Below are 25,115 nucleotides of genomic sequence, written 5' to 3' on the forward strand. Positions count from 1 at the left end.
TGCATTCCTGTCTCAAGTTTAATAAGCTAACTTTCATGAAATACAAGCTGAGGATTTTTGAGAATACAACCAGTTCTCTGGCAATCTTTTTTTCTCCAAATGGACTTCCAGATTCATAACATATATTCGATGTAGATCCTTTGCAGCTTAACTCTGCTGGTAAGGTTCAAAAGATATTTTTTTTTAACCACATGAAAACTGCTTCTGCCTTTCCTGGCTGGATAGTCTCAATGTTATTTCATGTTTTTAACTTCTTGAGCAGGAGTACAGCTACAACAAGGTAACTGGCCCCCAGCACCATCCTGTGCTTGAAAACTAGTATTTATTCCTTCTCTTCCTCTGGAAAATGGCCCGTGTCCAAGTCCTCTTCCATCTTTGGATGCTTTGAGAAGAGGATAAAGATGGTGTGTAGTCTTGGTCTCTGATTCAATTACTTGCTTTGCATAGCTCTGAAATTCACGCTCCTTAAAAAGCGCAATAGCCTCTCTCTGGATATCATAATCCAAGTCTGCTTGCTTTTCCTGCTGTTTTTTTGCCTGCTTTTCAGCCTGATGAAGAAAAGGGAATAACAAAGCTTAGTATTTCTTTCACAACGTAACTATCCCTTAGAACTTAGAGAGGGTAAAAGCTTACAGGAGATCTGCAGTGATGTTAGTTGATACTTGGCAAATATCATCTCTTCTCTCTCCTGCCCTACCCCCCACATAAAGGGTACATTGAATAGCTGAGTGAACATCAGCATCAGCTGCTGCTCTTTGGTGACCTGCCCAGAAGATACAAGAGAGCAGCAGTAGTACATAATGGCACAGGATGGGATGTGATCTGTCATTGCAAACCAGCCTTGACTTGCACCACTGCTCTGAGAGGAGGCTGGTCCCCACACCAGCATATGCAGAGCACACGTGATTTAAAAACCCCAAACCAACAAACAAAAAAACCCAAACAAAACACAGCAAGCTTCCTCTCTTCCTCTGAGGCAGGAGCTAGTGCTGTTGGTTTAGATGCATGTTTCTTTCTAAAGGAGTCAACAGGATACAGCTTTTCTATTTACCATTTGCTGGATCTGAATTTTCTGCACTTCCATGTTTGCATCACGTTGTCTTTGTTTCTTGGCTTTTTCCGTTTCCAGGTAGATGCGGTTCTTTTCCATTAATGCATGAAGTTCTTTTTTACCCTCTTCTTTTTCCTCTCTCTCCTTTTCTACTTTCATCTTCATCTGTATTTTACAAAATACACAAAAAAAAAGTTAAACGAGGAGCTAGCCTGCTAAGCTGGAAGTCATATCTTTTGGCAGAAGCAGCCCTCTATCAGCACTCTGATAAACACAGTCATTGTGACTGGCCAGTGTCCAAGCCCGGGGTTTTCAGCAGCCCTGGCAGATGTGTGCCTGACAAGGAAGTGGGAGAGGGAAAGAGGACCCCAGGAAAGATGTCAGTGGACCTGATGAAGCATGCTGATGCATGGCACCAGAGCCACCAGCTGTGATCTGGGCCAGGCTCCTCGGTTAGAGTAAGCAGGAATAAGAACAGGCTAGGTTTCTTACCACAGTGGCTCTGTGTTCAGCAATAGATTCAATGGCAGCCTTTTCTTTTGCTTCTTTCTCTTTGCGTTTTTTTTCTTGTTCAGCTTCTTTTTTTGCAATGTCTTTAGCAAGACGATCATCTTCCCTCTTTAATGCCTCATTCATTTGTACAGCTAATTGGTAAACGATTTTATCCTGATGTTCCTGTGTTAGTCTGCAGAAGAACATGAGCTACCATAACATACCAGGTACACACCTGGGTCTACCTGAAGCATTACTGCTACCAAATTCAGCAATCCTGCTTCTAGTCTTCTTTCCTCTTGCCACACAGGCCAGCCCACCCACCCAACTCCTTGATCTCCTTGTGTTCCCCCTGTTTTTTGGTTTTTTTTTTTTAATTATCTGATTTAGCAAATAAATCTTCCCTGTATTCTTGTAACATTAGCTTTCTGTTGCAATGAGCTGGATCACTCAGTGAGGAGTCTGCCTAGCATCTTGCCATCAGGGCAGAAATGTTGGGAGTGTTGGCCAGAAACAGGAAGAGAAAAACTCTTAGGTTGGCTCAATGGTATCATCATGCTGTACCCTCAATGTTAAATTTATAAACCACCTTCCCTTAATAAAAACCCAATATAATCAATACAGGTGCCTAGTTAAGAAGTCAAATTATTTTTCTTTATCTGGCTCAGGGAAATATAGCTTATGCCCAAAAATACTTTATCAAGGATTTTGTCTTTAATTGTTGAGGAGGTGGAGGCTTGGCAGGCCATATGGAAAAATCACTGTTCCCAACACACTGGTGTAGCACTTTGCACTTCTGTAAGTCTTTGTACTTTGAAGGACGGAGAGATTGCTCACACACACACCTATTACTAAGGAACCTGTGAAAGAATTTCCTTTTTCTGCTGAATTCCCTACTCTCCCTATCAATAGAATTTAATTTTTAGAATAACTGTGGTTTGTGTAACATCATCAGTCTGAAAGATTTGAAAATGACCACAGTATAATTTTTAGTTTGTTTACAATTTTTACTCTAGCTTTGTACCTACCTGCGCATTTCAGCTTCTTTCTTTTTTATCAGCTTGGCAATAGTTTCCTTTGCTTTAAAATGAGCTCTAATCCGATCATCTTCTTCCATTTCTTTTTGTTCCTCTACTGCTTTGATTATTTTCTGCTCAGTTACATGCTCCTGCATGGGCAAAATGATCCTGATATAACAGATGAAGTTTAGAAAATCTGGGCCTGGGGTAGCAACTTAAAAGAATCACTTCCTATTCTTTGTGTTTCTTTCAAAGAAAGAAGAGAAGAAAGGGATTCTCAGTACTTCCACTTACTTCTGCCTCCCTGTTCAAAAGTGCATGAAGAGGAGATAGTAGATATGAGGGAGAAGGGGAGTGGAGCATTGAATAGCTGCTTTTCCAGCCCATTACACAAAGAAATTGCTATGCAATGCAGTGAGCATTATCCCTTGCTTCCATTCACACACATGGGAGAGGGGGATGTTGAGAGGAATAGGACTGTGCAACCCCCACCAACACACACACAGACTGTTGCTCCTGGCCCACCTCATCTAAAACTATCCCAGTCTAAGAACTTAATCCAAGTCATAGCTGAAGCATTTTCTATACCGTTATGTAAAAAAACAACTGTCTTTTGCATGCTGGCCAGAACTGTTCTGAAGCGTTTCTAGTTTGCATTTAGCAAGTTGCTTTTAAAGATGAAGAGAGAAGGCAGCAGGTCTTGACTATATTTCTAAACTTCTCCAATCATCCAGGGAAAGTCAAATTAAAGAGATATTGTTAGGTTCAGTCTCAGCCTATTCCCTCTTCCTAACAAAGAAAAATGGGCTCAGAACAGCAGGTATGTGGAACTTAAATCCAGTTCTCAAGTCAAGGAGAATATTCCTTGATGTCTACAGCAGACTTTAATCATAGACCAAAGCATCAGGTGCCAGCGTCCCTTCAGACAAGAGAAGAGACCTGCCTCCAAGAGGCCTGTCTCAAAAGCACAGAGGAAAGACATGGCCTGCAACTCACAAGGTAGGCATGTGATCCAATGTTACTGAAGCTGTCAGCAAACCTCCCATTGCCAGTAAGCCCATTTAGATGGACGAATGCTATTGTTTCACTCCAGGCAGCCAAGGTGAAACAAGCATTTTGAACTGTCTGCTTTCCTGTTACTTACATGATGCAGCCTCTGGCGTTCAACTTTTTCCTCCTGTTCCTTTTCTTTTCTTCTCTGAATTTCCAGTTGGTACAGTCGGTTCAATCTCTGTATTTGTTCGCCTTCTCTTTTGTCTTCTAGCTTGGCCAGATCTGCCCGATGCTTGTGCTCCTTTATTCTGAATCGGAAAAAGGAGTTGAATAAATGGGTTAGGGACTGCATGAAGTAATGAACAGATACAGATTCTGTATATATACTTGCACTGAAGAATGTGATACTTTGAATTGAAGGTGGGTAGAATATCAGAGGTGAAAAATAGCATCATTGTTTGTAATGGTAGCCCTCAATCCTCTGACCAGAAATGAGCTACATGGTATGCTCATAGTTTGCAGTCTAGTGGTAACAAGTTTTATCTGGATGACTTACTAGCACCATTGCATTAATAATGTTCTGGCCTATCTCTGCAGCATCCTCAATGAACAAGATTTCTCCAGTAAGTCCCACCATATCTATGCTTCTCCTGGGCATGCAGGCAACAGCTCAAGCTGGTAGTGTTCTACACTAAGTTTTGCAAGGATTTATGTGTTGGGCCTGGAATATGTGAAACTACAATGTGAACCCTTCCTCTGCCTTAGGGATTTTGATTCCTTCTATCAGACCACCATGGCCAGTCCTATAAATACCACTGGGGACCCCTCCATAAGGTTTCTGGAAGAGCTGAAAGAATGGAGGTGGCAGTGATGCGTTCTCTTGATGCATTCCCTGGAACCTAGTTATGGGCAGATGGAAAATCTGGTTTAATCTTTTCGTTTTCTGGAACCAAAACTAAATTAAAATATACTTTCAATAACAACTTTTGAAAAGTGATTTGACTAAAACCTGTTGATGCCTGCCAGAGCTGATTTTACATGCAGACTGTTGGCAACTAAAAGACACTGCATATCACAGCTTTTCCCTTTTGTGCAAGGTCTTTTGTGGCACTCTGCATTTTTCTTTTAAAGTGTTGCATTTGTGAATCAAATTATTAGTAATTTTCTGTAAAAACTTTATAGAATGTATTTGTAAGAAGAGAGCTTAAGTGAATAATAAAGTAGGGTTATTAATTATTACTTACTGTTCCAGCTGATCTCTGCGTAGTGCCTGTTGATTCATATAACACTGATGTGCCTTTTCTTCTTCTCTGAGAATAGCTTCTTTATGTTCATGTTCCTTTTCTTCACCCTTCTTTTTGTTAACATCTGACTTTAACTTTTTAAATTCAACTTGAGCATCTCTTTCTTTTAGGACCTCAGCAAGTAGAAGTGCACTCTGCAAGAGAACATTTAAAGTAATTAGCATGTTCAGAAGCATTTAAAGACATTTGGCACAATTTGAATTTAAAAATTCTAAGTTGTCAACAAACATGCAACCCTTTCACTCTTTCGTTCTGATAGTATAGGTAGGTTTTTGCATGATCAAGAGCCTCCTTCCGTTTTGCTGCTTGGAACCGTTGCTCTTCCAAATCAAGTAACTTTCTTTCTTCTTCTTCCCTTTCTTCACGTAATTTTTTGGCTTTAAGTTTCTGTTGTGCCAGGCCCTACAGTGCAGAGAAAATTAGAAATCACATTTAAAGCTCATGGATTAAAAACGTATAAACCATTCTGAAGGTAATGTACTCAAAGTTTGGGGTTTTTTAAATTTTGCATTTTAGCTTTAATTAAAAAAAAAAGTGGATGTTAGATGTTAAATGCATTTAAATGGAGTTTAGTTAAAATACATATTTAAAAGCAAATGTTAAACAAAGGGAGTACAGCTAGAAATGTTACTATGAGTGGTTTTGCATATATGAAAACGAATCCCCTTGTTTACAAAGGTATCTTGTACTTACCATAATGGTATTGGGCCAGTCTTTTACAGCAGCTTTGGAGCGTAAGTGCATTTCTTCCCGTTCTTTCTTCTCAGCAAGGATGCGTGCTGCTTCTCTAGTTGTGCTGTCAAGATTGTCCTGAATCCTTTCCCATTCTGCTTTTGGCAATACCATTACCTGATGAAGATCTACTTCATTTGGAAGAAAATAGCCATCCAGAACGTTAATTTCTTCCAAATGATGTGGTGCTGTGCAGAGGGAAGAAAAGATACTGAGGTTACTTGATATCAGAAAATCCTATATTCAAACCTGTGTCAGGATTTGAATTCTTGCATAATAACAATACTAAGTCATCCTCTCCCCATCCCGGTACCTCAGAGCTAAGACAGGGTATCTGTATCTGTAGTCCCTGGCCAGCGCATGTGCTTGGGCTGTGGTGCTGACTGATTTAAATGTTTGTGTGTCTCCTTGCCTGTTTGTGTATAGGTACAGGTTTGGCTTGTGGTAACTAACGCTTTCCTGGCAGTACTTAGGCGTAATTCTGGGAACAGCAGGGACCAGGGAGCGTTCCCAAAAGGAAAGGGAGAATATCAGTAGAGCCATTCTGCTGGCTGGATGAGGCAGCAGTTTGGGCACGGGCTGTGCTTTACCACCCTTGTCCTGTGCACTCATCACATTTACTAAAACAGATGCGTTGTAGAACTGTTTCTTGATTTGTTGGAAAGATTAGCATTTCTTTGTTGTATTCGGCTTACATGCACGTGCGCATGCAAAAATACAGCCTTTTTGGTGATCGCAAGTGTTTGTGAAATGGCCTTCAAACCGTCGCCAGTATTTTTGAAGAAAACGGCGCTCTGTACAGAGCGACGTCCTGTTAGAAATTCTCCTTGTTCATCTGATTTGCAGCAGACTGCCGTGCCGTGTCTAAAATGTAAGGAGGCTTTCTCTTACAGCGATACTGATGTCCAGGTCTGTTTTTCAGATGCAGCTGCTGATCGGTTTGTCTTACGACAGGGACCAGACCTGACCTTCTCCCTCAGCCCGAGGCGAAGGCAGCCTTGCCGAGAGTCGGCGTAGACACACGCGGCTGCTCCCCGCGGATGGGGAACTGCCGGGCGCACAGCTCTTCGCTGCCTTCAGCTGTTGGGTGATGCTGTCTGTGCCTCCGCGGCTTTCAGGTTAGCTCTTCCTAGGTGATTCGTGGGGAGAAACAGCCTGTCTCGCTGTCTGCAGCCGGGAGAGCCGGGGGGAGGTTTGGGGAGAGCCACCCTGGGCACAAGGAGCACCCCTGCAGCCTCCCGGAGCCGGGTACAGCCGCTGCGGCTGCGGGCTCGGCGCTGCCCTCCCCCCGCCCCGGTGCCCGCGGGGAGGAAGCCCCACTCACGGGCGAGCTGCCGCCTCCCGCGGGGGCGCCCGGGCCCGGGCCCCGCCGCCGCCATGGCCCCCGGCCGCGCCGCCTGTGTACGCGCGCTGTTGCCGGGCGACCCGGCGGCGGGGAGTCACGTGACGGCGTGGCCCGCGGCCGCCGGGACTCGGGCGGAGGGAGCCGGAAGCGGCGGGTGCGGAGGTGGGTCGCGGGCAGGGCGGCCGTTGGCGGGCGGCGCGCGCGACCCGCCGACTGTGTGCCGTTCCCTCACGGGCTCTCGGTCGGCTGCCGACACCCCCGTGCGGTGCCGCCGCCTCGCTCGGCCCAGCCCCTCGGGCTCCCGGGGTGCCCCCGCCGGGATGGCTGCTCCGCTTTACCCTTCGGCCTGGTCGTTGCGCCCCGGGCGGGCGGCGGCGGCGGCAGCAGCGGCAGCAGCTGCTGTAGCTGCTGCTGTGCGGAGGTTGGGAGGGGGCTGCTTGTGTGGCTGCGCGGCCCGAGCGGAGCCTGGGGCTGAGGAAGCGGCGGCGCTCGCGTGGCGGGTGTGAGAGGACTTGTCTGTGAGGGAACGGCGTGAAGTACCGGTTGAGGTGTCTCCTGCTCCCAGGGCTTTCCGTTGCCCAGAGTTGGGCTGTAGGTGCTGAAGTGGCAGGACTACAGCAAGCAGACCGATTCTTTTTTTTTTTCTTTTTCCCCGGACCCACACATGGCAGTATTTCTTTTCGTTAGCTGCTTTGATTTGGTGTGACCTCGTTAAAAAGACTGGCTCCATCTGTTCAGTAGTAGTTTCCTTTTGAAATATCTCTTAATTAAGGTGTTTTGCCAGGAGAACCCCAGTTTGGTTACATTGGCAAGTGATGATGGAGAAGTTTAGAACCGTTGGTCAAACTGATAGTGCATGAGTACTGGAAGACTGACTGTGTTAGCAAGTATTAGTAACTATGCAGCATGAGTTTAGGTACTTTCACATTATTTATTTTACACAGAAGTTTGATACTGAACTAGAACTTTGACCTTTACAGACTGCTTTTTTTAGCTTCAGCACAACTTCCCATAGCTGTAGTGGCCATAAATAGTTTACTTTGTTTAGATATTTGTCCTAATGCTTCATTTTCTTGCAGAATTTTTCTCTTCTGAGCACAAGATCAGGGCAGGAATTCAGTACTTTTGTTTATATAAATAATTCTCTTCTTTTGTTTGTTTTGGAAACTGTTTTCTGACAGCTATGAAATTTCTGTTGGTTTTTGATTTTGACCATACAATCGTAGATGAAAATAGCGATACCTGGATTGTGAAATGCGCTCCTGAGAAAAAGCTTCCTAATGGATTAAGAAACTCCTATCGACCAGGACATTGGACAGAATATATGGGCAGAGTCTTTGTCTACTTGGGAGACAATGGCGTCAAAGAAGATGAGATGAGAAGAACTATGACAACAATTCCTTTCACTGCGGGAATGGTAGATCTTCTGGGTTTTATTGGCGAGAACAAAGAGTTGTTTGACTGCATAATTGTTTCAGATTCTAATACAGTATTTATTGACTGGATTTTGAAAGCTGCTGAGTTCCATAAGGTGTTTGATGAAGTGTTTACAAACCCTGCAGCATTCAGCAGTACTGGCTATCTTACTGTACAGAACTTCCATGCTCACCATTGTGAAAAGTGCCCTAAAAACCTTTGCAAAAGGAAAGTTTTAAAAGAATTTCTAGATAAACAGTTGGAGCGAGGAGTAAGTTATACACAAATTGTATATATAGGTGATGGTGGGAATGACTTATGTCCAGTAATGTTTTTGAAGAAGGATGATATTGCTATGCCCAGGCAGGGGTATACCTTGGAGAAAAAGATTTCTCAACTGGCCCAGGATCTCAGTCCTGTAGAGTGTTCTGTTCTGGCATGGTCATCTGCTATTGACATTATGTCTTACCTGAAACAGCTTTTAAAGGAATAATTCAAATTATAAAAGGAAACTAATATAGTTAGTTACATTTGATCTTCCTGGGAGAGAAAAACTGCATGTGTATAAAAGCACAAAATTGTAAAATTGGGCTGTTATCTGAACTTACCTTTTTCAAACACAATATGAAACTGTTTATGTTCAATCTTGGCAATAGTGGAAAAGTTAAGTTAAAATGGCTTTCTAACATAGTACACATTCCAAGATAAGTGGAGAAGGGGTTTGCAAGAGGAATCGCTGTTATTCTTAGTCTTCCCCCCTTATCCCCCCCCGCCTTTACAGACTACATAACTGACCTTTTCTGTTCTACACACTTAGAGGAAGGAGTAGGATTAGTGCACAAAAGAATGAAGTTCTTAAGTAAAGAACATTAGGTGCCAGTAGCATGGTTCTGGAACTGTTGGCTTTTATACTCCTTTGATCAGGATAAATGTTTAATTTTGTAAATTATTTGATATGCTTGTAATCTGTTTGATCTGAAGATGCATTTATATTTTCAATATACTAAATATTTTACCAAACAAAGTTACTTTTTAATAGCTTGTTTTACCTTGTATTGTAAAGACAATAAAAGTTAGTGTCACTGACAAAAGCAACACACCTGATTTGTGTAATGTATTCTGCTGGCCTGTGTCATCAGGCACCTGTTCTTGTAAGGGCCTGGAGAGAGTGAACACAAGTGTAGGTGTCATCCAAAGGCTGACACCTTATTTATGTTGTCAGTCAGACCCCTTCTCTTCTGGAGAGCAGTAAGGATGTTGCTGTTGTGTTTAAAAAAAAAAAAAAAGTCACTCTCCCGTTCTCCTGACTACCACCCTGACAGTGTTCTGCTGCCACTCTGTATAGAGCTAATGCTGGTTTGATCTTCCATGCTGACAGCTCTTAGACAGCCAGGTGCTTTTTTCTTGCTGGGTTTCTGCTGCAGTGCATAGGCCCACAGAATGGTGTGTATGTATACATGTTTACACTGATTTTGCCTATTCACTTTATAGTATAATCCTCTCTTACAGACTGGAAGGGAACATCTATGCCCATTTGAAATTTCTAACAGAATTGTTTTGCCTTTAAATAGTTTTAAGGAATCATTTGTGAACATGCAGTCTTTCTCTGTACCACTCATAGTGAGATGAGCCCCAGGAGTTGGGCTATGCATATAAAGATAGTAAAAATAAGTCTCATTAAATTTAAATATATTTTCATGCCAAATGTTTTTCTCCTTATAGTCCCACAAAAGGTCTAAAATGGTGATGTAATGTGCTATTGAACTGATGTCTGTTTTAGCTTAAGTGCCTTAATAACTGAGAAACTGCACTTCTGCAGCACTTTGGTTGCAGATGTCTGAGGTGTAGCTCAGCAGCCTGCAGCTGCTGTAGCTGTCTTCCTCTGTTTTCTGTGCAGCATTGTTCTCATTTTCTTACCATCTTACTGATGTTGTCAATATCTTCTTTTTCTCAGTTGAAGATTTTTAGGAGTGGTCTTGCCCGTTTTCAGGCTGATAGTGTATATAGATTAAGATTTCCTTTGAATACTTCCATGTAAATGGTCCTGCTTTTAGCCCTTCACCTGTTTTAATGAATCGTAGAAGGTTGCTTTGAACAGTCCGTTATCCAGGATGTCCAGAATAATATACTTGAGTTCTCAGGAGCATTGCTTTAATGATGGGTATTTGATAGGTGCTTGAGATGTTTCTATTGGAGATCTTGCCCTATTGTCTTGTGCAAGGGCACGAAGACAGCGTCTGAAGAACTGGTGGGTCTCAAGTTGTGACAGGTTTGTCTGACTTACAGGTCATACAAAAGAATGGTAATGGCTGTTGTATAGTACAATTTTGTATGGTTACTTTTTTTGTTTTTAGTTATGCGTCTCCTTCATTCTAGATGTGCTGCTGAATGTTTCAGATTCTGTGCCAGTCTCTTCTGTGCTTTTCAGAACTTAGTTGTGAGACAGCTTGCTTTCAGTTTGTCTACAGATTTCAGTTACTGCTTACTTAAACAAAAAACTAATAGATAAATAATTATTCCACTTCCACTTATATTAACTATTGTTCTTCTAGCCTTAAGGAGCCGACCTTGTAGTTTGCTATGGGAGTGAGAAATTGAGTGAGAAATTAATCTTCATGCTCAAAAAGGGGTGCTTTTTGTGGTTTTGATGAAAGTACCAAAGCAGGAGTTGAGAGTAGATTAAGCAAAGTAGACTACTTGAAATATTAGCAATTATGATCTGATGTCTTCAAATAGAGGGTAGAGCTGATGCTATTTGCTAGCCAAAGTGCATGTTGGAGACAGAAGAAATTTTTCAATTCCAGTAGGTAGGCCATTAAGCTGTTAATGCGAGGTCTTGGGTTTGTTTGGGTTTTTTTTTTTCCTCTTAATAGAGGAGAGAACTTTTCTGGAGCATCACAATTACCAAATTTTTCCATGTTTGGGTATAAGGGAGGATGAGTATCTCCAAAGGGTAAAGGTAGTTTAAGCTGGTAAACCATCCAAAAGAGAAAGCAAGAAGCTCCTTGAAGGGATGCAGGTTCAGTACGAAGTGTTGCTGACTTCCAGACTTGCTGGCAGTTTAAACCAACATGCTCTCTGGAAGGGAGATGACTTAGGTAAAGATGTTACGAAAAGAGATGCATAATGGAAGGCATATGTGTGTATGGGAAATCTTCTGTATGGTAACACCAGCTACTATGAAGAGTACTTAGCCTTAGTATTATGTGCTAGTAGGTTGGTCAAGTCCTGGGAGAAGTCCCTGCTTGTCCATAGGAAGCTGATGAAATGGAAAATGCAAAACCACAGCAAAACAAATCTGTTGGCATGGAGATGTATAAACAGGCTCAGGGCTGGACAAGGGAATGCCCCAGAGAAAGAAATGGAGTGAGTAATGTAGATGAGGGACAGGCCCAGGTCCGAGACAGCAGGGCTACTGCTAATTCCTGGGTTGCGCCACAAAACTCTGATTTCCTGGGCTAACTGCATCAAGAGCGGTTGAAAAACTGAAGGCAAAGATGTGTGAAGGGTTTGTTGGGTTTTGTTTGGAACGGCTTATTTATGTCTTGTGCTTCTACGTAAAGGTGAAGGGCAAGTTTGAGTCCTGTTGCACGGTTAGTGGGTGAGGAAGGATGGGGGGGCGGGGGGTGTCCATACATACTTTGCAGTTCAGATTCCTTCTTTAGTCCCTGTATCTGGTGGCCATCACGGGGGAAGTACCACCAGTAATTAAAAGAAACAAATGATGCTTTTTAATCTGTGCAGAGCTGAAGCTCTCCTGAATTCCGCCTTTTGGGTATTGCTGGCACTTAGTTAATCATAACAAATACCCACCTCCTGTTGCTAGGAGAAACCGCTGCCAGCCCTTTCAATCCAGGAGAGCTCTGGCAGGGCGGGGGAAGCCTGGCTGCTGGATCCACAGGATCCAAACCCTGCTGCAGGCGAAGGGGGGAGCTCAGCTGCTTAGACCCAGAGGACGCTGTGCTTCAACTACTTCTCTCAAAAGTCGCTACTGCAGAAAATGGTTTGCTGGCAGAGAAGAAGAAGGCTTCTTAAATTGCGAACCACGTTTTCAGAAGCGGCAAAAGCCAGCGTAACCTTCTTCCTGAATAACGTGCTTGCAGTTGGGGTCCGTCCGTCAGCATTTGCACCCCGCCGCGTTCAGGCGTCTGAGGAGAGCTCGGGCCGCCCCCTCCCGAATGCTGCCCTCCCGCCGTGGGGAGCGCCTGGAGCTCGCTGCCCTCCCCCGCACCGCTGCCCCGAGCGCCTCAGGTGGCGGGCGGCGGCAGTCAAAGGCCCCCTCGCTTTGTCGTGCGGCTGACGGCCACCGAGCCGGTGACGCTCCCCGGGCGCCTGCGTCCGTCCCGAAGACGGCCGGGCCTTTTGCCATCCCCGCAGTCCGCCTTCTGACCCCCCGCCCCCGGGGGCGGCAGCGGCGGTTCGGCCGGCGTTCCCCCGGGGCCAGCCGGCGGGCGGGGGCCGGGCTGGCCTCGCGGAGGGGTCCGCGGGGGCGGCCGGGGCACCGAAGTAGGAGTCGCCGCTGCGGCCCCGCCGGCAGCGGCTCTTCCGTAGATGGTCGCGGGGCCGCCGCGGGCCTGGGAGCGCCCCTCGCCGCGGCCGCGCTCCGCCCGGGCGTAAGCTCCGCGCGGGGCGGGCCCGTCGCCGGCGGGCGGCGGCGGGGCTCGGCGGAGCGGCGCTCCGGCCCGCGGACAAAGCGGCGGGGAGCCCGGCGGGGAGCCCGGCGCGTCCCGGCCGCCCGCCTGTGAGCGCGGGCGGCGGCGATGGCCGTGGCCGGGCAGGAGGACTACGCGTACCTCTACAGGGACTCCTCTCACCCCGCCGGCTTCCTGGAGGCGTTCCGGGCGTTTTACCTGGACGGGCTGTTCACCGACATCACCCTGCAGAGCGCCTCGGGCGTCTTCTTCCATTGCCACAGGGCCGCCTTGGCGGCTTGCAGCAGTTATTTTAAAGCCATGTTCACGGCCGATATGAAGGAGAAATCTAAGAGCCAGATCAGCCTTCCCGGGCTCAGCCACGCCGTACTGGAAGCCCTCGTGAATTATGCGTACACATCACAGATCCAGATAACAAAGAGAAACGTCCAAAGCCTGCTCCAGGCTGCAGACCTCCTCCAGTTCGTGTCGGTAAAGAAAGCCTGCGAGCAGTTTCTGGTGAGGCACTTGGATACTGACAACTGCATAGGGATGCACTCCTTTGCCGAATATCACGATTGCTCAGAGCTAGAGAAAGAGTCCAGGAGGATATTGTTGTGGCGGTTTGAAGAAGTGTGGAAGCAGGAGGAGTTTCTGGACATTGGCAAGGAGAAGCTCTCCTATATTCTCTCCCAGGAGAATCTCAACGTTTGGAAAGAAGAGGCAGCCATTGAAGCTGTTGTTAAGTGGGTCGCACACAATGTGGAAGAAAGAATTGAAGACGTCTACGAACTGCTGAGCTGCATCAAAGTAGACTTAGATAACGTGTATTTGAGGTCAGCTTTAAGCCTACAGAAAAAATGCCGACTTAATGACAGTAAAATAAGGTCACTCATATACAGTGCCCTGAACCTCAATCCCAAAGGCCTCTCCAGAAGACCCACAGCAGCCATGTATGTGATCGGAGGATATTACTGGCATCCCTTATCAGAAGTGCATGTTTGGGATCCTTTAACCAACGCGTGGGTCCAGGGAACAGAGATGCCGGATCACACCAGAGAGAGCTATGGGGTCACTAGCTTGGGACCAGACATATATGTGACAGGAGGTTACAGAACAGAGAGCATCGAAGCCCTTGACACCGTGTGGATATATAACAGTGAGAGAGATGAATGGACAGAAGGCTGCCCCATGCTTGACGCAAGGTATTACCACTGCGCGGTTTCCTTGAGTGGCTGCATCTATGCGTTGGGTGGTTACCGAAAGGGAGCTCCAGTGCAAGAAGCTGAGTTCTATGATCCTTTGAAAAAGAAATGGCTTCCTATTGCAAACATGATCAAAGGTAGGTAAGCTTTTGTATGGCGTCTGCTCCAAATGTCGATACTTTTGCATTTGGCACTTTTAAGTACCGTGGACACGTTTAGGGTTTGATCCAAGTTCTGGTGAAGTCCACGGGAATCTCCTGTTTGTTGGTGGCCTTTGGTTCAGGTCTGTACTAGCCAAACGACTGCGAACATCCAAACGCTATGCTGGGCTGTGCCACAGAACACTACGGTGGAAAAGCATGTGGTAGTCTCAGTTTAATTTTGCCTTCCTTCAGAAGTAAAATTTCTGTTCTAATTAGAAAGAAATCAGAAAACTGCCTGGGATTAGAGTCTGTTCAGTAAATGGTCAAAGAGCAAGCTCCAATAAAGGGTTTGCATTATTTTAATGTAAGACCAGATTACTAAGACCTTCTGTGTGATCATTGATAGAGGTGTCATCTTCGTTTAAAACTCGTTGCATGGAGTTTCCTCCTATTTCAGTGTATCGTCTGTTCAGGATCCTTAGTCTAATCTTTAGTGTGAGGATAATGAAAAGCACTAATACCTGTTTCTAGCAGCCAAAATAGCAATCTATTAAAAAATGTATGAATTTGGATCACAGTCTAACTAAAGGGTATTATTTTGTTACAAAATTTATAAACCATTATACATTTTATCATACATTTTTATAAATTAATGCAATTATTTACAATTAATTATAAAATTTTACTGCAAGTTGATGCAACATAGTATTTTTCTACATACACGAGAGTATTTGGAGGTATCTAACAGGAAAAACCACTTACTATGCTCCTACGACTTTCTTCATTGCTCGTATATTTTCTACAAACATTGCTATTATTCTCTTCTTATTTCCTGTAGAAATAGAAATGCTATGCTAATATGTGAGCAGTTACACATTCTGTGCAGTTTTTTTGTTCCATTTTCTAGGTGAAACCCCTTAGATACTTAAAAAAACCACACTAATTTCCTAATTTTGGTCCGTTTTGTCTTGCCAGATCCCTTGTTTTGTTTTGTTCTCTTAGAGACAGAGTTAACATGGCTCCATTCTGTTTGTGTCTTTGTTTATACAATAGCATAATTAATAATACCGTGAGAAAGACTAAAAGTATTGGAAAAGATACCCTGAGACACTGAGTGATCTCAACTCCCATTGTCCTTGCCATATGAGTGACTTTTAAAAATCTTTTTAACTTAGTGAAATATTGAAAGTAATTCCCTATTCCAAAACCAATGTGACAGTGTCTTTAATTACTGCATAAAAGGTCTGTGAAATATTGTGCGTCTGTATTATATGCAATACATATCAGTTACTGCAGTTTTATTTAATTGCTCTTGACTTACACTGATAAAATAAGGTGTCTTGACAAGTTTATTTCATTTCACATTCAGTTAAATACTTGCAAGCATAATTTCACCCTAAAATATTAATTAACAAGGCATTTGAAATGGGATTATGGGTGGAAGTGACCGTGGTTGTTGTGTGCGGTCTGAAGTTGTGTTGTGACTTTCACACTGTGCAGGTGTTGGAAATGCCACCGCCTGTGTCCTGCATGAAGTCATCTACGTAACCGGAGGTCACTATGGGTACAGGGGAAGCTGCACCTATGATAAAATCCAGAGATACCACTCAGGTAACAATGAGTGGAGTATAGTCACCACAAGTCCGCATCCAGGTAAACAATAATTTCTGTAACGAGCATAGAGCTTGATTTGATTACTTGTATCTGGGAGTCTTTAAGCCCGCTTGAGAGTTTCTGGCATGTTCCTAATAAAACATGGCAGCAAGGGCCAGAGTGGGATCATGTCCCATTTCCAGACTCTGAGAGGGGAAGGGAAGACCCTCTTCAAGCATCTGCTCTGTAGAAATCACTATATAAATACTGAACTAAGGAATGGCTGCATTCTATTAAATAATATAGTAAACTAACTTTCTATAAAATCTATCTGTTCATAGATATTTGGCAAAAATAATTTATATTCATTTTAAAAGGGTTTTCTCTATGTTCTACATTTGGTAACAGTAAGCTTTTAAAGCAGTTCTCACTAAGTACTGGTGTTTGTGTCTGTATCTTCTGTAATGCCTTCAGCTTGCTTTTACCGAGTGTAGCAGAAAATCCTGAGGTGTCTCCTAAGCTCAGTGAAGAAACTCAGCCGCCTGCAGTGGTGCCCAGTGTTTGTCATGTAGTTGCAGTTTAAGTTAACATTACCATGCTGAGTTGAACTATATTCCTTTCTTCCTGAAGAATACGGATTGTGTTCAATTACATTACAAAACAAGATCTATTTTGTGGGTGGACAGACCACGATCACAGACTGCTATGACCCAGAGCAAAACGAGTGGAAGCAGATGGCTCACATGATGGAGAGAAGGATGGAGTGTGGCGCGGTGGTGATGAACGGATGCATCTATGTAACAGGAGGATATTCCTATTCAAAAGGAACGTATCTGCAGAGTATTGAGAAATACAACCCTGAACTGAATAAATGGGAAGCAGTAGGTAATCTTCCCAGCGCTATGCGGTCACATGGCTGTGTCTGTGTGTATAACGTGTAAACATTTAATTTTCGTATTGCTGTTACAGAAAACAGCACGTGCAGTATTCGTAACAGTACTGATTACCTCATGAATGAAATGTCTAATACAAACTCTTAGCGCACATCATTAAAAACTAGGTATAATTTGTCTTTATTTTAAACAATTCAGAAATATAAATGTGGTAACAAGATTTCCATATATTTTTCAGTCCAATCATTCTTTGTCATGAAAGTTTTCAAATTACTCTCTTACGATACTTTGTGCAGCTATATAGGAGCTACTGTGAAAAACAGATTTGTTCATTCATCACTGGGCGCTAAGGTGAGTAAAGCCAAACAAAATGTTCTGCATTTCTATGGACTACTGGGCTTAAGATGAAATCTTTGATACTCCAAAGGTAGCTACAGAAATGGTTCATTGCTACAAGCTAAGTGTGTGGTACATATAGAGCAATATCACTTGGATAACTAGGTTATCTCATCCAGAAATCATGGCAGTTATAGTATGCCTGTAATTCTATCTTTGCATGCCAGAGCGGAGAAGAGCACAGGCTGGGAATGAGGGAAGAAATGTCATGCAGTAGCCCCAGAGCACAAGCTGAAAGCATGCACTAGTTTTCCAGAAGGAGAACAGTGCTCTGCGGTACAAGGCAGTTTGAGAAAAGTGCTCACTTTGCCGTGCTCACACTGGCAGGGCCTGTGGGAAATAAAAAAAGACACTGCATGGCTTTGCAATGGGCTCTTTGGCTGATGCACAGGTATTGGTGATTTTTTTTTTTCCCCCAGAGAAAAGCTTTACCATTGTAACTATTTTTTTAAAATCAAATTTAAGATATGTGTCTTTGTGGAATGGCAGGAGGGAATGAGAGATACTGGAAAGTCGCTAACATCCACCTGAGATACAAGCTTCTCTATTTTGTTTAATACCATTTGGTCTTTTCTAAAAGTGCTAAACTGTGACTTGAGCAAAGGTGACAACTGAAGAAACTTGTCAAAATATGTTATGCATGGAGAAATTGAATGCAAAGTAATCCACTGCATTTAGTTATTTTTCTCAAAATGTAATATGAGATCTTCAAATTCTGTCTAGAAAGCAACCTGAGATGGGCAGGAAGGTCATAATTTTGTCACCTCTTCACTGGGAGACTTCTGCAGCAGGCTCCCAGCGCAGCATGGCAGTGCCAGCGCCGGCAGAAAAGCGGAATCCATATGTAGCATTTAAATAGCTGGTGTTTTGACCCTGCCATGCCCAGCCTTCTCACCGGTCCTTGTCCTGCATCCTGCCACGTAGGTAGTAATACAAATGCATTTGATTGAATCATTATGGCAGTGACTTCTTAGGATTTGTTTTCTCCTCATAGCTAGTATAGATAGTGTAATGTGGGGCTTGTGATTAGCCTGGTTCTGTGAGGGAGCAAGGTGCAACTGTGTTGTCTTTCTGTGCATGTGTAAGCTCCCCTCTAATGCTGGACTCGCTTGTCTGGGTTCAGCCACGTTCTACAGGGAGGTATAGGCCTTAAAAATACACATATTTTTTTCAGGTTTTATGAAAATTGGTAGCAGGGTAGAGGGGCAAGAGAGAGACTGAAAGGAAGCACGAGTTGTGTGGAAAGTACAAGATGGCAAAGCCTTCCCAGTGCCGAGGAGGTGGCTATGAGGAACATTCCTGCTCCTGCCTTTGCTGCCCCTCACCCAGTCCCGCTTCAGCTGCTGTGGGGCCGTGTGGTCTGATAGCGGTGATCCAAATAAAGAAGTGCCTTGGGGAGCTGAGAGGCTCTTTCAGCCCAGGTCGGTTCCCCAGTCTGGCTTATAAAATCACCGCAGAAACAGCTGTTAAGCATGGGTGTGAAAGGCAGGGACAACACAAGGCTGCCGTAGGGTGTGGTGGGAACTTCCTACACCAGCACTGACACCTACAATGAAATTTTGGTTTTATTGGATTTATCAGATCTGATCAAACGAGCTTTCCAAGCAGGTAAGTCCTGAGTTTATAATATTTCTTTTTCTTGATCATAAGCATTTTCAACATTTTTTTGTTCTTTCACATTTTTATGCTATTTCTCACTTGCATTTGACTGCTGGTAGCAGGCAGCACTCAACTCTGAGCTTTGATGTGAAGTTCTGTGGTGTATATATAGTTCTCATTTTGATGTCTTTGTGTGTCACCTTACTACGTCAGAAGCTCATATGTGCGTGGGTTCGGTGTTTTGCTTCATTATCCATCCCACTGAGAGCTATTTAAGAATCTAATGTAATTTGTTTAAAGACTCTAAACTGTAAAGAGGTGTGGGGAATTGAACTCTGACACTGTTTGAAATGCGTGGGCCGGGCAGGTGGGCAAAAGAAATAAAGTGAATTTGTTTCTCCTGGAAATCTCCACAGCTGAGAATTGTTCAAAGGCGGGTGGAGATTTGAAAGGACAACATCACAACAGCATGAAGGTGATCTTTGTATTGAATGGAACTGCAGTGAACTCAACATGTGTATGTAATTTTTCAGTGCCAAATATGTACCTGTGAACCTTCATGTTTGTCAAAAACAGCAGCATAGAACAGCTGCTTGTGGCTGGCCCTATGGTTCATTCTGTTGGGTATCCTGTCACTGACAGTTGTTAAGTCAGTGAAAGGATGTAAGAACAAGGCAAGGACTCACAAAACCTCGCAGCTTCCGCCTGTCTCCTGCTTCTGAACTAGGTGCTTAATCATGGTGAAAGGCAGCGCTCTTCAGGGCTGGAGCACAGGCACTGGAAGCCGGAGTCCACTTTCTCCCTCTGGGCACCCTGCGGGTGAGCAGTACGCTGCTCCTCGGCTGCTCCTCGGCCTCAGCGTAACTGCCAAGTGAAAAAAAGCCTTTAGTTCTCACATGCTAGGAGAGTACGTGCTGATCGGGCAAAAATGAAGTCAGTGGGATTACCGCCTAGGGCTTCAGATGAAGTCCTAATTTTTTAGAGGTTTTTGAGTTTTTAGAGGTATTTAGAATAAATGGGCTGTAGAAGTTCAGACTCGCGGTTAAATTTTAACTGGTGCTATTTTTTACAATAACCTACAGTGCCCTTTTAAATTAGCTCATGTCTGTAGCACATCCCAAGTAGGTGTGTAGCAATCGGGTCTTGAGCACGGGCAGGAGCGTGGGCTCAGCGAGAGGAATAGGGATTCCGGCTTCTGGTCCGTGCTTGCGCATCCTGTGGGAGGCGGAAAGCTCCGAGCGGGGGATCTTTCAGCCATCCGTGTGGTACGGTTTTAGTAGTAGTATTTGAACGTGAGCACTAAGGTGTTGTGCTGTCGGGCCTGTGTTATGGCAGACGTTTTGCTGTTTCACTTGTAAACTAGGGAAGTACCGACTGCAGAAGGCGAGTGACTTGTTAAGTCAGTGCCTGCTATTAGAAGTTTTACTTGTGTGATGCCCGCGTCCGTGGCGCTGCAGATGTCTACAACGCGTCTACGGTACTTCTGTGAACGTCTGTAATAGTCAATAAATGCAAATACACCGTCGGTGTACGAAGAGGAGCTGTTAAGCTGCTTTCGCTGCTGACCGCGCCGCAGCCCTGCGCGGCCGGACCGCTACCTCTGGCGGACCCGTCGGCGCGCGCCGCCGCGCCAGCCCCTCCCAGCGCTGCCGGGGCGTTCCCCGGTGCGACGCACGAGCGCCACCCCGTTCCCCCGCGGCGCCCGCCCGGGGGGGTGTGGGCGGGCGCGGAGGGAGCCCCGCCCGCGGCTGTCGCCCGCCCCGCCCCGGAAGCGGCGCCCACGTGAGGGGCGGGGCGGGGGTTGCTGGGCCGCGCGGCGCCGACTGCGGCCTTTAAAGCGGCGGAGCGGGGCCGCGTGCGGGCGGGCTGGCTCCCGGAGCTGCGGCAGGTTTGTGCTCGCGGCGGCCTCGCGCCCCCGCGCCGGGCGGCTGCACGGGGTGGGGCGGCGGGCGGCACGGCGCTGCTCGGGCGCGGTGCGCTCCCCCAGGCCAGGTCCGGTCCCGTCCCGTCCCGTCCCTCTGAAGAGCGGCGGGCCGTGCCGGGGCACGGCCGGCTCCAGGGCGGGTGGCGGGGCCCAGCGGGGGAGCGGCGCCGGGCCGGGAGGGAGGCAAGGAGGGAGGAGCCCCCGGAGCGGGGGAGCGAGTGCTGCTGCTTTTCCGCCGGCTCGGGCAGAAGCGCGGTGCGGGGCCCAGCCGTGGCCGGCGGAGGCAGGGCGAGCTGCCGCCGCGCCTCGGCTCGCGCCGGTGCCGGCGCCGCGGGGGTTACTTCCCGGAAGCGCGGCCGGTGCCGCTCCGGCCACGTGCGCCGGCGCCCCCGCCTCCTCCTGCCCCTGCGGCGGGCGAGGGGCCCCGGCCTCGGCCCCGGCCCGGGGGGAGCAGCCCCGAGCGCCGGGCGGGCTGAGGGCAGCGCTCGGGCTGCAGCCGGGCTGAGGTGTCCGCAGGGCGGGAACCTCGGCCACGGGCCTTGAGGTTGTCCGAAGAGGGCTGCGTTGTCGCTGCGGTAGTACAAAAGCGTCTTGGAACAAACTGGTGGCCTCCTAGCGTAGACGCAAGGCTGAGGAGCCGACATTTCTATCCTTTAAATTCTTCTGATAGGAACTTCCTTCCTTATATTGCACTGATTCTACTCAAAAACCGACGGCGAAAGTATCAGCTGTGATGAATGGTGGCAGTTAATCCTTACCTTGAATAAAAAGCTGTATTTTGATGTAAGAACCTGGTCAGAAGGCTCAGACCTTACATACAGGTTCCTGAACAACACATTGCGAGAATAAGCCTTCCATGTAACTCTATTGGGGAAACTTTTTTTTAAATAAAGCCTTTCGCTCTAGTACAGTAATGGTAAAAACAGTTAGCCTGCAACTCAGCTTTGTTCAGACCTTGACAGTAAATGACTGGTAAGATGAAAATCCACCTGAGAGTTCTTTTGGGATGATCTGGCTAATATAGTGTGGGATCAAATTGTCCTAGTTAAAGGGCTCAACTGTTATTTTCCATTTGTAATTTAAATCTCATGCCTATTTGCATTATTTTAACTTGTTTTCATTTTGAGTGGTACTGATACAGACTGTTGGCACACAGAAAGAACAAGCCAGTGTGGTCTACTAAGAAAGCACTTACAATAAAATCTTATGTAGGGTTTTGCATCCTGTTCAGACTGTGGTTGTTCTTCAGGGGAGCTAGCTTTTTATCAGGCCTCATTGCTGCACAGTAACTGAAAGCCATTGATCTGGAAGTTGGATCCAGAAGACTAGCTTGTGCCAAATGACTGAGCTAAAGAATCTGAAGTGGGCGTGTGCAGCAAGACTAGAGTTTCTTTTAAATTCGAAGGCTGCTTCTGCCTTTATTCTAAGTAGGTTAGAGCTCGATCAGTGTCTGAACTGAATTCCACATATAGCAAGCCTGAGTCTTAGTCTTGCCTTCAGTTTATTGTTACTTGCAGCTGAACAGGTGCTTTTTAGAAAAGCTTTTCCAGGTGTAAGCCTTAATCTGAAGGACTTGGCCCAGGTCTTGTGTTGTTTTACACTTCTGTACAGTTTGGTTTTTACCTTGAAAATACTGCTAAGGAAATGGGCTTTGTTGTTCTTCTCTTCTTAGCAGTGGAGCTGAGCCTTATTATGTGGAAAGCGAGTTGCTGGTTCTGGGTATTTTGGTACCCAGAGGCAGGCAAACTGGGAGAGCAGTGCACTGTGAGAGCTGGGGAAGTGCAAGAAAGGGTATTCAAGGATGTAACAAGGCTGAAAGAGTTTAGGTGGTGGAAGCTAGGTGAAGACAAAAGCGTATGTTCTGCCATTATGCTTCACAGCACTATTACCTTGGCATTTCTTAATGGCTTCTTGGGTATCCAGCAGTAAAAAGAAGGCTGTCCTGCATATTTCAGACTGGTGTGGTTTTTGGCAAGGCTAGAAGAGCCGAGCTACCCTGGACAGATGGAGGCGGGGGTTCTCTCTGAATGGCAAAACCAAAGCAAAGTCAACAGCTTTATGAATGGATTCTCTTGTAACTATACTATCTCAGGTTGCCTCTGTGTAATCCTCACCTCATTAACTGGGTAACTGCTGGTGATTTGGCAGTATGCAGCCAAAAGGTGCCAGGTTTTATTTTAATAACAACTTGTATTAAGGGAAAACTTGCTCCAAGAAATCCATGCACCATTCAGTAAGACAAGTAAAACAGCAAAGACCGCCAAAGGAGCAAGAAGATACAGCCTACTTGGAGGTTGGTCTGTATTTCACACCACAGAAGAGCACAAAGCAGCTGTCTCCACTCACTCTTAAGAGTGTACTTGAGATCGGCTGACCAAATGGAAGGTGGTGAGGGAAGATTCCTCTATCCAGCTCAATCTGTATTTCAGTGTGCATCAGAACTAGAGTTCCAGAACATATTGTTAATGCGTTTTTCTTAAAACGGGATACATGACTAAAATCCAAATTAATATTTTTCCTCATAATATGCAAGAGAGCAAAATTTTTCACATCTTCTAGTAAATTAGTATGTCTTAAACACTGAGCTGTACTGCGAAAAGCACCCATAAGAAAATGGTTCACTTAAATGTGTTGCCTAGTGCTTAAAAAAATCTGCCACACCTGGAGAAGAGACTTTGCAGTGTGAGTTAAATCACCAAATTAAGGTTTGGGAATGGGAAGATTCACATAGCTGCCATTCAGTACTTCTTTTTTGACCCTGAGTATATAATTTGATGTCAAATCTAACCCACTACAACTGCTTGCTGCCACAGAAAGGTTTTTCTGATTTTTTTTTTTTTTTCCTCCTCTTCTGCTCCCTGCCCTAACAGCTCCATCACTAGTGTTTTCTACAAGCAGAATCAAGTCCGTGATAATTTACCAAATGGAACTGTTCTTCCCTTTCTTCAGTGGGGGTTAACTTTCTGTTGGATCAGGTGTTACAGTAGCGCATAAGGAGTGTGGTCAATTAGTTGATCCAATGGAAAAAGCTGAAACTACTCCATAGACTGCCATTAAATTACACCAAATTAGGTATAATGTAAAATAGAATGCTGGTTTCTCTCACAAGTCAAGTGTTGGGGACAATGTGACAGGGGAGTGTTGAGATAGTGCCAGCACCTAAATGTGGTGGTGAACTATGTTTCCTGTAGTCAGGGTGGCTAATGTGAGACACCTCTAAAGTAACTGCAACTGTTAGTTTGTGTACTATGGTCTGGATTTTTGTAATGTGCTTTATAGACAAATGAATCGCACTCTGAGCATAGCTGTCAACTAACACTTGCTGAAATCATGCTTTAAAGAGTGTTACAATGTTAGGTACAGGTAGAAGTCCAGTAGTGGAGACCAGGATGCAAATTTTAAGGCTGTAAGTGCCTAGATTAAAAAGACCTACAAGCAAGTCAAAGGATGCAATGTAGCCTCCAGATCAGGAAGAGGAGGAAATGGGAATACTGCAGACTGCAGTAGGCTGAACAATGATCGGTGAATTAAACTACTAAAATAAGAAGATGGGGCTGCCAGGCAGGTGTTCTGATGAACATAATTTCCTGTGACAAGGGAGTCGCAGGGGAGTTTTCCCTGCTTCTATGTTGTCAGTCATCTTGATGCTCTGAAAGATGTTACTGTCTTGCGAGTGGCAGAAGAGCAGAATGTGTATGCTTAAATCTCCCAATAAACCATGCAAGGCATGAGTGCAAACCCATCTTCACCAGTAGTCTTAATGATCACTGATCTGTGAACTGGGGTAACTGAGGGCCATGAAACTGCTTCATCTTCTGTAGCTGGATTTAACAAGTGTGATAGTGCCCAAAGGGAGAAAGAAGAAATCTGTGCTTTGTAGTTCAAAACTGAATTCAACCTGATTTCCAACAGCTTTATAAAGCTGCATTTTTCCTCAAGGACTACTCTTCACACTCTATCCTTCTCTTAAGAGCAACTAGATAGACATTTTCTGATGCTAATTAACTTTCTGGCCAGTAGCTGCTTTCTTACCAACCTTCTAGTGCATGTTGTGACTGTATCTGATGTATTGGGATTATATGCTTAATGCCAATTAAGGGAAGAAGTTACTTTCAAGTTAAAATATCTTGCCTCTTATCAAAGATGCTTAATTCAGTATTCACGCAGAACTGCAGTGAAGACAAGTTTGTAAAGGAGAGAACTAGACACCTTTAGGATGTATTAGTAAAGGCACATACTTCCATTCCTTCCTCCAGTAAGTTCCTTGAACTTCCAAAGATTAATTAGGATGCAGAAACTTCAGTAAAGTTTCTAATTATACCTATTTAGGAATATTAAACAATTTTTGTTACTGATGTTTTGCCTAGTGACGAGAGGTT

The 25,115-nt window shown here is 45.1% G+C and overlaps 4 protein-coding genes across 10 annotated transcripts in view; 3 read left to right on the forward strand and 1 right to left on the reverse strand.

The window, feature by feature from the left end:
- Positions 1–7,029, reverse strand: CFAP210 (cilia and flagella associated protein 210). The gene is made up of 9 exons (XM_069781363.1): positions 6,916–7,029; positions 5,553–5,779; positions 5,088–5,261; positions 4,800–4,993; positions 3,707–3,863; positions 2,572–2,711; positions 1,544–1,736; positions 1,052–1,216; positions 1–548 (listed from the first exon to the last, which is right to left on the reverse strand). Exons 1-9 carry the CDS (start codon positions 6,968–6,970, stop codon positions 234–236), a joined length of 1,620 nt encoding a protein of 539 aa, XP_069637464.1. The 5' UTR covers positions 6,971–7,029; the 3' UTR covers positions 1–233.
- PHOSPHO2 (phosphatase, orphan 2) lies at positions 6,546–9,447 on the forward strand. 3 transcript variants are annotated; one of them, XM_069781372.1, is made up of 2 exons: positions 6,546–6,709; positions 8,118–9,447. In XM_069781372.1, the coding sequence occupies exons 1-2, from the start codon at positions 6,682–6,684 to the stop codon at positions 8,843–8,845; spliced, it is 756 nt and encodes a 251-aa protein (XP_069637473.1). In that variant the 5' UTR covers positions 6,546–6,681; the 3' UTR covers positions 8,846–9,447. The 3 variants fall into 3 exon arrangements, with proteins under 3 accessions (XP_069637473.1, XP_069637471.1, XP_069637472.1); XM_069781370.1 differs by lacking the exon at positions 6,546–6,709 and adding an exon at positions 6,969–7,098; XM_069781371.1 differs by lacking the exon at positions 6,546–6,709 and adding an exon at positions 6,969–7,098 and having other exon boundaries at positions 8,163–9,447.
- Positions 6,686–25,115, forward strand: part of SSB (small RNA binding exonuclease protection factor La) — a 25,142-nt gene continuing 6,712 nt past the window's right edge. The window contains exon 1 of one of the 4 annotated variants that reach the window (XM_069781365.1): positions 6,686–6,709. The gene's annotated coding sequence lies outside the window, so the exon portion shown is untranslated. Of the gene's footprint in view, positions 6,710–18,406; positions 18,822–20,564; positions 20,705–25,115 lie in introns of those variants that run through there. The other 3 variants (XM_069781367.1, XM_069781364.1, XM_069781368.1) reach the window with 3 other exon arrangements.
- KLHL23 (kelch like family member 23) lies at positions 12,779–17,043 on the forward strand. 2 transcript variants are annotated; one of them, XM_069781362.1, is made up of 3 exons: positions 12,779–14,325; positions 15,832–15,984; positions 16,611–16,833. In XM_069781362.1, exons 1-3 carry the CDS (start codon positions 13,113–13,115, stop codon positions 16,631–16,633), a joined length of 1,389 nt encoding a protein of 462 aa, XP_069637463.1. In that variant the 5' UTR covers positions 12,779–13,112; the 3' UTR covers positions 16,634–16,833. The 2 variants fall into 2 exon arrangements, with proteins under 2 accessions (XP_069637463.1, XP_009919787.2); XM_009921485.2 differs by having other exon boundaries at positions 12,789–14,325; positions 16,555–17,043.

Source organism: Haliaeetus albicilla, chromosome 4, assembly GCF_947461875.1.
Source record: "Haliaeetus albicilla chromosome 4, bHalAlb1.1, whole genome shotgun sequence".
NCBI classification, from domain to species: Eukaryota; Metazoa; Chordata; class Aves; order Accipitriformes; family Accipitridae; genus Haliaeetus; species Haliaeetus albicilla.